This window comes from Pongo abelii, chromosome 21 (assembly GCF_028885655.2).
Source record: "Pongo abelii isolate AG06213 chromosome 21, NHGRI_mPonAbe1-v2.0_pri, whole genome shotgun sequence".
Lineage (NCBI taxonomy): Eukaryota > Metazoa > Chordata > Mammalia > Primates > Hominidae > Pongo > Pongo abelii.
Genome location: NC_072006.2, coordinates 67,916,889 through 67,927,701, shown reverse-complemented (window position 1 = coordinate 67,927,701; position 10,813 = coordinate 67,916,889). Strand labels below are relative to the sequence as shown.

At 63.5% G+C, this 10,813-nt stretch overlaps 1 protein-coding gene across 6 annotated transcripts in view; it reads left to right on the top strand.

The window, feature by feature from the left end:
- Positions 1–275: 275 nt before the first annotated feature.
- KCNQ2 (potassium voltage-gated channel subfamily Q member 2) overlaps positions 276–10,813 on the top strand; it is a 76,483-nt gene continuing 65,945 nt past the window's right edge. Inside the window, exon 1 of one of the 6 annotated variants that reach the window (XM_054542358.2) lies at positions 276–695. In XM_054542358.2, the coding sequence (XP_054398333.1) occupies positions 400–695 (296 nt within the window). In that variant the 5' untranslated portion in view covers positions 276–399. The remainder of the gene's footprint in view (positions 696–10,813) is intronic. The other 5 variants (XM_054542356.2, XM_024238773.3, XM_024238774.3 and 2 more) reach the window with 5 other exon arrangements.

Sequence of the window (10,813 nt, the reverse complement as noted above, 5' to 3'; positions counted from 1 at the left end):
CCTCCCCTCCCCTCTCCTTCCCTCCCCCTCCCCCTCCTCCTCCCCTCCTGTCTCCCCTTTCCCCCTCCCCTCCCCTCCCCTCCCTGTCCCTCTCTCTCCTCTCCCTTCCCCCTCCCTCTCTTCTCCTCCCCTCTCCTCCGACTGGCGTCGCGGGGGTTAACGCGGGGCGGGGCGAGGCGGCGGGCGGAGCCGGCGCGGCCGCGGGCCAGGCGCCGAAGTGCGCGCGGAGCGAGGTGGCCGCAGCGTCTCCGCGCGCGGCCCAAGCCCGGCAGGAGCGCGGAACCGCCGCCTCGGCCATGCGGCTCCCGGCCGGGGGGCCTGGGCTGGGGCCCGCGCCGCCCCCCGCGCTCCGCCCCCGCTGAGCCTGCGCCCGGCCCGGGGCGCCTCCCGCCCGGCACCATGGTGCAGAAGTCGCGCAACGGCGGCGTGTACCCCGGCCCGAGCGGGGAGAAGAAGCTGAAGGTGGGCTTCGTGGGGCTGGACCCCGGCGCGCCCGACTCCACCCGGGACGGGGCGCTGCTGATCGCCGGCTCCGAGGCCCCCAAGCGCGGCAGCATTCTCAGCAAACCTCGCGCGGGCGGCGCGGGCGCCGGCAAGCCCCCCAAGCGGAACGCCTTCTACCGCAAGCTGCAGAATTTCCTCTACAACGTGCTGGAGCGGCCGCGCGGCTGGGCGTTCATCTACCACGCCTACGTGTGAGTGGCCGGCGGGGCCCCCGTGGCGACCCCCATCGGCGACCCCGGCCGGGCTGGCTGCGGCGGGTTTGGCTCCCTGCGCCTGGGTCTGGGTCTGGGGCCGGCGCTCCCTGGCCGGAGTGCTGGGCCGAGACCGGAGAGCGATTGTGCAGCTCGCGGGCAGGAAGGATTCCGGGGTCGGGGCCGCTCAGGTCGGGGTGGGGGCTCTGGGCCCGCAGGACGGAGACGTGCGGCCGCCCCAGCCCCCTCCTCAGCCTGGGAGGCCCCTCCCCGCGGCCGCTGCGCCGAACAAAGGGCCGGCCGGGGAGGGAGGGCGGCAGCGCTGGGTCTGGACTCTCCGGGACTCTCGGGGACCTGCGGGGCTGGGGCCGCCCGACCAAGCGGGGGCGGCGGGGGAGGGTCTGGCCTGTCCTCCGCCATCCTCCCGAGCCGCTCTCCCTCAGACTAGGGTGAGCTTTTGGGTTCCTGAGATGGGGGAGGGCATGACCCCCCCACCCCAGCCCGGGCTGAGCGCAGCTGTCTGTCCTGCCCCCTCGGCGCCGACGCCCCTCCCCGGCCCCGCGAACCCCCCTCAGCTCCTGCGCTCAGCTCCTGCGCTGACCCATCTCTGCAGCCGCCGGCCGCCCCCGTGCACATCCCGGGCTCAGGACCCCTCCTTGGCAGAGCGAGGCCCGGGGGAAGGGCTGCGGCAGACCCGGGACCCCCAGCCCTGGGCCTGGAAGGGGCTGTCCCCTCTTCCCGGGCGAGGCTCAGGGCACGGCTGCCTCCTGGGGCAGGGCTGGCGGGGGGCGGCCGAAGCCTGCGTCCGTGTGCACCTGGGTGTTCGCGTGTGGAATTTGCACTGCCCGCTGCGTGTGCGGCCTGTGCGGCCGGTGTGCACAGCCTCCCCGCGCCAGGGCGCTTGCTCTCCCATCCCAGCTGAACAAGGGACCCGCTGAGCTCCGGGACCGGCCATTTTGTGTGAGAGGCATTTTGGGATGGGAGTGAGGGGCAGACTCGTCACAAGCTGGCCGGGCGCCCACCTGGGCCGAAAGGGATGTGTGCCCCACGAGTGTGCCCCAGCCTGCGTGTGGCCTTGAGTGTGCCCTCAGCAGACCCTCCGTGGACTGTGTGTGATATGGGAGGGTTCTGGGGTAGGGAGAAGATCCCAGAGGGAAATGCCAGGCCGCTTACAGGGAGGGTGTCTCCGTGTGGAGGGCCCCTGGGCACCCAGCCTGGGACTCCCCAAGCAGAAGCTTCTCCGACCTCCTGGGTCCCGGAGGCCCTGTGGCCCCCAGGAGGTGAGTCTGGCTTTTCCAGTCCAGGGTTCATTCCCGAATCCTCAGATGAGCCTGTGTGTTCTCAGGAATGGTCTCTCCCGATGGTCCCCACCTGACTGGGGGCCAAAGGGGCTCTTGGTGGGCCAGTACTGGTCAGCCAGGTCACTGCCCAAGGTGACTCCCCGGAGGAGGGCAGGATAGAACCCACCCCCACAGCCCTCCTGCCCTGACAGCCTGGCCGGCGCCCTGCTCTGCGTCTGACCCGGGGTTTGTTCTGCTTTGAGTCCATGATCCAAGAGCCCAGCCTGGCTGTTCCTGAGGTTTCCCGTTGGGTCAGCAGCTCTCTGCATGGCCGCCCCCTGCCCGGGCCTGCGTGGGTCAGCCCCTCTGTCTCTCCTTCCTGTTTCTGCCTCCTGAGAGCGGCAGTCCAGAACTGGGGCAAAGCATGGGGACGCTTGCACATGTGGGGTCTGAACCATCTCCTCCTGACCACCCCGAGTCCGGACCCGCCACTCTAAGATAGAGCAGCAGCATGTGGGGGCTTCAGGCGAGGCCCTCAGTGTCTGAACAGCCCCGCCCTCCAGGCTGCACTAGGCCTCTCAGCTCCTTTGCTGTGGGCACGGAGCTGCTTGAACCTCCCTGAGCCCCCAGCTCCCAGGCTCTCCTCAGCTCCTTTGCTGTGGGCAGGGGTGGCTTGGACTCAGGGAGGCGGCCCCTTTGGGAGGGGGATTTTTTCTGAGGGGCAGGGCTGGAGAGCAGGGTTTCTGGTTCTGCCTCAGGTTGGACACTGGGGGCTGGTCTCAGAACCTCTGCAAACCTCAGTTTTCCGTCGGTAAGGTCGGCACAGCTGCTCCTTACCCCAGGGCTTTGTGAACACCACTGCTGGGGGACATCCCACTCTTCCAGGCCGGCCCAGTGCCCTCTGTGAAAGGGGACGTGGCTCAGCACTGCTGGTGCAGCTCACCGCCTGGCCCCCAGACCGCTGGTGTGGCGTTCACTGCTGTCCCCACGGCCCAGCCCATCCTTGGAGTGCAGCCCCCACCCCGACTTGGGAGGCCTGATGGCCCCGTGTCCTCTGCCTGGCCTGGCATGGACTGGCCCGTGTTGCGCGTTAGGCAGCATTTGGTCTGTTTGTTCATCAGCTAAACGGAGATGGAGCTGAGTTGGGCCTGGGGCAGCCGGGAGTTGGAGGAAGGCCAGGGCTCCTTGTGCTGCCACACCCAGCTGTGGCTGGACACAGGTCCCCAGGCCCACCTGCCTTTTGCCTGTTGCCACCAGTGTCTGGCTTCGGAGAGGTCAAGTTGTGAGAACCTCTCTGGACATCCCTGTTGGACCCGGGGTGGCCACTGTCTGGGGTAGAGAGGGCGGTGGCTGCTGCCCCATGGCCCCAGGGCTTGGTGGGCGTCAGGCCAGGCCCCCGCTGCCCCTGCTCTGGGGAGGTGGGGACGTCCAGCACTGAGTTAGAGAGGGGCTTTCTCCACTGTTGCTCCTCTGTGGGAGCCGCGGCCTCTGCTCGCACTGCCTGGGTGCTTTCCCAGAGGCTCTGGAGACAGGGCCTTCTCTGAGTCAGAAGGGCGTCAGACCTGCTCTCTGCCTGGTCGGGGCGGGGTGCTGGCCCACCTCTCCCAGACCTCCCAAAGGGAGTGTGAGCTGCAGAAGTGGCCCGAACTCAGCAGATGATGTGCCCCTGGGGCTGCCGCAGGGGACTCTGGGCCAGAGCACCATGGGGGGCCCTTCGGAGCCTGAATCCCGGGCTCCAGCCTCTCTCCTGCTGCCCATCTGCGCACAGGACTGGAGCCGGGCACTACTCCACCACGGAGTTGAACCTCCTCGTCCAGGATCCCCGCGTGGGTTGCTGGGTGTGGGAAAGGGAGCTCCACTCTGTTCCCACTGGGTGCGGGCCTCAGTTACCGCTCAGTTACAGCCTGCCAGAGGGTCACGCAGCCTCGTTCCTGTGGACAGGGAAACTGAGGCAGAGGAAGGTTGAGTGAGCTCCAGAGTCGTCCTGCTTAACTGAAAGGGAGCCTGAGATGAGAGCTTGGGGGTGCAGATTGCTTGATCTTGCCAGCAGCCCAGCCATGTGGAGTGGCCAGAGTGAAGCTGTGTTTAAAATAGGCCAGATGGGAAATCTGGCACCGGGGAGGGCGTGACCCTGGGGCTCGCTGTGCCATCTTGGCTTTTGGGCCAGGCCTTGGATGGGGTCCAGGGTTTCAGGGGCTTGTGGCCCTGGGCTGCTTGACCAGGTGCTGTGTCCCATTTCACTGCAGGGAAGGGCCCGGGGCTGGAGGGCCTATGTTCAAGTCCCCCGGTGCCGGGGCCCAGGTGCTTCCCCTCACAGTCCTGGAGAACTCGGGTGGTGCTGAGCACAGGCCACTGGGCCCCTCTTCCACCCCTGCATTCAGCTCTGAGGCTGGTGTGAGCCCTCAAAGGGCTGGCTGGGGTGGGCAGGCGCCCGGCACAGTGGTGGGGTTCAGACACTCTCTTCTTGGTCAGGCTGCTTTGAGGGGTGAGTGCAGGCCTGGGCTTTACCCAGCACAGAGCGGGGGCCCTGGCAGGACCAGGGTCCGGTCTCTGCTGATGGAGCATTGTGTGCCGAGAAAGAGACTTGAGTGCTTGAACGGCCACATTCCCCTTCTTCCTACAGCCTCCTGCGTAGGAAATCTTAAGGAAATTTCCCAAAAGGTGAAGAAGCCTCGGAGAGTCGTGGTTTCCAGGGAAACCTGGATTTCTCTGGTTTCTGGGCCCCTCGGGAGGTCTCGGGCTTCCTCGCAGGATTTCTGTCCCTCACCAAATAATTGAAAGTGAAATTACTCTGCAGTGATAAGACATTGTACATGATGCTGCCTAGTTACACGGTGGAGTCAATCTCTGTGCACATTCTGCGTCTGTGAGAGGACAGGAGCTAAAGGAGAAGCAGGAACTCTCCTCCTGACCATCCCACAGTTAGAGCAGAGAAAATCTGTTTTATTAGAAATTGCTGCAAGCCAATCTCTGCAGAGACGTGGTCTCTCCAGAGGTGCCGGTACCCTGGATGTGGGCACTAAGGATTCTCGGCCCCCAGGATGCTGACCATGTGGGAGTCCTGTCTCCAGTTTTGAAAATGCTTAAATCCTGGAGTGTTTCAGAACTGTGGTCATTTCTCAGGGCACAGGCTGAGTCCAATGGTGGAGAATGGCTTAACATAGTGATTTTCCCAGTTTGTTTTAGTCAATAAACGAATGAACCTATGGATCTCTGTTAGTCCCTGTGCTCCTGACACGTCCATGGCCCCTGTGTGCACACTCAGCAAGTCCGTCTGGCAGCTGCTCGCAAGAGCACGGGGCTAGCCTCTGCCCTGTAGGAGTGACATTCCATAGCCTCACAGGAGCCGGGCTAGCCTCAGCCCCATAGGAATGACATTCCGCAGCCATAGAGGAGCTGGGCTAGCCTCAGCCCTGTAGGAATGACGTTCCATAGTCGCACAGGAGCCGGGCTAGCCTCAGCCCTGTAGGAATGACGTTCCGCAGCCGTAGAGGAGCCAGGCTAGCCTCAGCCCTGTAGGAATGACGTTCCGCAGCCGTAGAGGAGCCGGGCTAGCCTCAGCCCTGTAGGAATGACGTTCCGCAGCCGTAGAGGAGCCGGGCTAGCCTCAGCCCTGTAGGAATGACTTTCCCCAGCCGTAGAGGAGCCGGGCTAGCTTTAGCCCTGTAGTAATGACGTTCCATAGCCGCACAGGAGCTGGGCTAGCCTCAGCCCTGTAGGAATGACGTTCCGCAGCCGTAGAGGAGCTGGGCTAGCCTCAGCCCTGTAGGAATGACATTCCGCAGCCGTAGAGGAGCTGGGCTAGCCTCCGCCTGAAGCTGCTTCCAGTGTGGGGAGATGAATCTGCTACACAGAGTGGGTTCCCTTCTAGGAAAATGGGCAAGTCTGGAGGACCAAGGGGGACCTGTGGGGGCCTTGAATCTGGGGAGAAGGGATATGGGACGGCCGAGCTGCCTTGCCCAGAGGCTAGGGAGGGGCAGCCTGTGCCCTGGGCCCTCCGAGTGTCCACTTGAGGTTCGACGGGAGGCTGGGGCCAGTGGCCAGGCCGTGCCCTGTTAAAGGCTCAGGCGAGAGCAACGTACCCGTTTTGGGAGGATGGGGGGCAACGATGGTGGGGTGATGCCTTGCAGTGTCCCCCGGGAGAAACCTTGGCCTTGTGTCCGACATCTCGTCATCACAGACAGAGCCCAAGCGTGTTACCTCATGGGGGGCTGTCTTAACTATTTTCCAGTGTGCATGCCGGGCAGCTCTGAGACGGGAAACTGCTCGTGTGTGCGCTGTCCGTGGACGCCGCCCCGCTGAGTTTCTTTGTCTGCGTGGTGCGGGTAACTGTTCTGCGTCTGTGTCACGTGACCGCCGCCGGGCTTCAACGCGTGAGTCACTCCACACGACGCCTGATGCGTGCGATGTTCACCAAACTCGTAGCTGTCATCGCCATGACCGTGAGGCTCGTGCAGCAGAGTGGGAGGCCCGTGAGGCTCGTGCAGCAGAGTGGGAGGCCCGTGAGGCTCGTGCAGCAGAGTGGGAGGCCCGTGGGGCTCGTGCAGCAGAGTGGGAGGCCCGTGGGGCTCGTGCAGCAGAGTGGGAGGCCCGTGGGGCTCGTGCAGCGGAGTGGGAGGCCCGTGGGGCTCGTGCAGCAGAGTGGGAGGCCCGTGGGGCTCGTGCAGCGGAGTGGGAGGCCTCGCCCCGGACGGAGCGCGGAGGCCAGGAGGGAGGATGGCTGGCCGGTCGGGGACGGCGTTGCTCTGCCCCTGCGGCCGATTCTCAGTCCCATTGGTCAGAGGCTGGGCCGTACGGAGAGGCCTGCGCTGCTGTTGAGGGCCAGGTCGTGGGTCGAAGCGCGGGGCCCAGCTCGGGCGTCGGAAGCTTGCGGAGGTCGCGGGTCGAAGCGCGGGGCCCTGTTTGTCGTGTGGGACCGGCCGCGGAGATGCCGGCTGTTTACCTGGAGGGAAGCTGCCCGCCCTGTGTGTGCCGCGTGTTTGGGGGATTGTCTTCCCGTTTGTGGCTTCCGGCATGTTCCCAGCATCCTGAGAGTTGAGGCTTGGAGGACAGGAATGATCTTCGGCCTGAAAAACCACTGTGGGCAGGTTTTACCAGGGAACCCCTTAAGCTGTGAAAGAGCTGCAGTGCAAGCTTCTAGTTTCCACGCGGACCGCGCCCGAGAAGCCGCCGAGACGCCTCAGGACCGCGCCCAGCCATGAAGCCGCCTTTAGCACGGAGCGTCGAGCGGAAACGGCAGTGCCCGGAACGCGGGTGCCCTTTGCAGGGCTGGAGCTCAGCTCTGCCTTCCGACAACACTTGGCTGACAGCTTCGGGAGTCTCAAAACGGCGCCTTGGTTGAGAGGAGGCCCTGGACGTGCTCAGAGGAGGACGCGCGTCCTGCGTGGGGTGGGCAGCACCTGTTCAACACGCCCAGCAGATCCAAGGTCGAAGGAGGAGGGGCCTGCAGATCTGAGCTTGTCCCCGAGGAACTCTCTGGAAATGGTTCCCACTGGCTCCTGCGTCCGATCCCTGCGCTCCCCAGCCCGTGTGCCGAGCTTTCCCTGCTGATTTCGGAGTGGGTTCTGGTTCCTGCCTCCCCGGTGGGCTCTGAGTGGCAGGGCCCTGCCGACCGCCGGCCTCAGCAGCGGGTGCTAGAGTGCGGGCCCTGCAGGAGGAGGCTCTGTCCTTGATGGCTCCTGGGTGAGAGGATGTGAGGGAGGCGGCCAGCGCAAGGCGGATGGGCCCTGAGAAGCCCGTCTGTTTCCCCTTTAGCCTGAGAAAGCTGTACTCGCAGAGCTGGAGGAGGGAGTGGCTCGGGACGCTGCTTAGCAAATGGGTTGGTCTGGAGTCTGCGAAATGGAGGGTTAGACTTTTTGTTGTCTGAAGCTGGGATGGGTCGTGCTTTTAATTCGTCCGGGAGGACGTGGGGCTGAAGAGCTCTCTGCTCTTGTGGCCCCTGATGGGAGTGCTCTGAGGTCTGGCAGGCCACAGAGCTGCTGGGACGGCCTCAGCCCCAAACCCGTGCCTGTCGCTTCCGGGGCGCCAGGCCAGAGGTTTCCCAGTGAGAGCTTTGGGGTCGACATTTCCAGGAGAAGGCACTTCTGAAATAGCGTGCCCTTGGTGAGCTTGTGTGGCTTTTCTTTCTCTGTAACCCGCTCTGAGTTGTCCCATTGAGTGTTCTGGGGTTGTGGGCACCTGGAGCCCGTGGAGAGGATGGGACTGGGGGTGCGTGGGGGAGACGCCCCTGCCAAGGGCAGGGGAGCCCCCCTTAGTCCCACCAGGGAGAGTCTGTGCGCGGGGCTGTGGTTGATTGGCTGGCAAGTTTGAATGCGGATTAATGTGCCACTTGTTTCTAAGTCAGCAGGGCCCCTGCCCCCACACACTGAGTGGCTGGATTCTGGGAGCCCTTTCCTGTGGAGAGTGGAGCCGGAGTGTGGGGTGCAGAGCTATGGCCCTGTTCCAGCGTCAGGGAGCCAGCGTGCAGGTGCTTCCTCCTGTTAGCAGTGGGCCTGTGCTGTGCTCCCTGTGGGGTTAGGCGGCCCCGGTGGGGGCTTCAGTCTTGAAAGGGGCTCATAGCCCTGGGGTGCAGGCTGCCGTGGGTGGGGGGGCGTCACACGCAGGTCCCCAGGATGATGTGTGGTGGAGGACAGGGTGACGTGAGCTCTCCACAGAGCTTCACGTCCCTTATGTCATCTAAACCACAGACCCCGTGCCAGGTGAGGGGCTGGGGTGGGTGAGGCTAAGGTACCTGTCCGAGGCCTCGGGGCACTTGGCGGCCCCTCCACCACCACAGGAGACATCGACTCGAGTGGAGAGGCCGGCCTCTGAGAAGGCTTCTCCCTGGCCACCAGCTGCCCAGAGCTCCCAGCCTAGGGCCAGCAGCTTGTGCTGGCCCCAGACAGGGGATGCTGGGCGGCCTCTTGCAGAGGAAGTGGTGGTTTTCGGACAGTGGCTGCCTCGCTTTGGGGATGAGGATGTTTTCCAGACGTGCTCTGGAACTGACATTAGGCTCTGCTGCCTACCCAGCTTGAATAAAATTAGGTCTTTAATTTTTTTGGGTTGCTGGGAATGGCTTTGTGGATGCACAGGAGAGCATGGTTGCTCCAGGAAGTCCGGCGGGGAGTGGGTTGAACACTCGGAGTCTCCCATCCCTGAATCATCTCAGTGGGGGCGGACGGGCAGCTCCTGGGGGTGTGGCAGAGGCTGGGCTCCAGGCTGCCCGGCCTGCAGGGAGCCTCCTTCTAGATTCTTGCTCTGTATCTGTGGCGTGGAGGCATCTGCTGCGTCTGCCTGCCCCCGCCTCGTCCTCCAGGTCTTCTCTAGTTCTGTTCCTCCCCATGGAGCCCTTACCCTTGACCTAAGCTGAAGACCTGAGAACTTTCAAGCTTGCTTTTCTGTTTAGGTTTGGAAAAAACATGGGAAGGGTGAGTGGGAGCAAAAGGCCAGTTTCTGCCTGGCTTCCCGTCCTGGGAGGAGGTGGGGAGAAGCCTCGGGCAGGGATGAGAGGTTGGGATGCCTGCCCTGAGGGGCTGTGGGTGAGAGGCCGGAGGCGCCTGGTTAATGTGTTTCTGCCCCTGTGTGCGGGTGCAGGGTTCTAAGCTAGGACTCAGGGTGCAGAGGGCACGTGTGTGGAACTTTAAAGTTTGTCTGTTGTGGAGGCTGAGCCCCGGGGAAGGGCAGCAGCACTCGGTCGGCTGGGCTTCCTTCTCCTGGAGGAGGGCGGTCAGGGAGGCAGGGATATCAGGGAGCGCCACCCCAGGATGGAGCAGGAGGCAGCCTGGAGTCCCCTTTGTAGACCAGATAGCTGCCAAGCAGGGCCTGATGTCCATATTCTGTTATTTATTTTAAGTGTAGGGGTCTCACTCTGTTGCCCAGGCTGAGTGCAGTGGTGTGATTGTAGCTCACTGCAGCCCAGAACTCCTGGGCCTGAGCGATCCTCCTGCCTTGACCTCCTGAGTAGCTGGGAGATGACCCCCTTCTTACCTGTTCTTCCAGAATAGGTCAAATTCACATGACATGCATGCGCGCGCGTGCACACACACACACACACACACACACACACACAGAGAAAAGACACCCACGGGAACCCTGGAATATATAAAATGAGGTCCAGCCAGTACGATTTGCCCCCTCTGCGCTGCCCCATCTCCACACCGGGTCAGCCATGGCCCCTCTCCTGGAGCTGTTCTCTGCATGCGTGCCGCGGTACAGCATGTGTGTGTCTGTGTGTGTTCACTCACTTCTTTTCACACGTGTGGAGTCACTCCGTGTCCTGCCCTGTGTGTGTGGCCCCCTTTCCCTGCGTGTCCCCCTCTAGACTCCATCGGGCGCTCACGACTTCTCTGACCAGTTTGCAGTGATGGACCTTGAAGCAGGTGCTAGGACTTTGCCGCTGCAAACGTTGCTGCATGGGGCTCCGTGCACATCTTCACGCAAGGTGCGGGTCTGCAGGGTGAATTCCTAGAAGCTGCCTGGTGGCTGTAAAAATGTTCTCATCCCAAAGGACCAAATATGCAGAGAAGTTTAACGCTCACTTTTCCTGTCATTGAAAAGTTACATTTTTGTGGAAACCCGTCCAGGCTGGAGACAGAAGGTGTGTGCAGGGAAAGGAGGCTCTGGGGCCCCACTCTAGGCTGCCTGCTGCTCAGGTGGTTGGTTGATGTGGGGGCAGATGCCCTGTTCCCTGGGGTAGGTGCCACCCCCTCCCTGCTGCCTGGGGTAGGTGCAGCCTCCTCCCTGCTGCCTGGGGTGGTGCCACCTCCTCCCTGCTGCCTGGGGTAGGTACAGCCTTCTCCCTGCTGCCTGGGGTAGGTGCCGCCTCCTCCCTGCTGCCTGGGGTAGGTGCCGCCTCCTCCC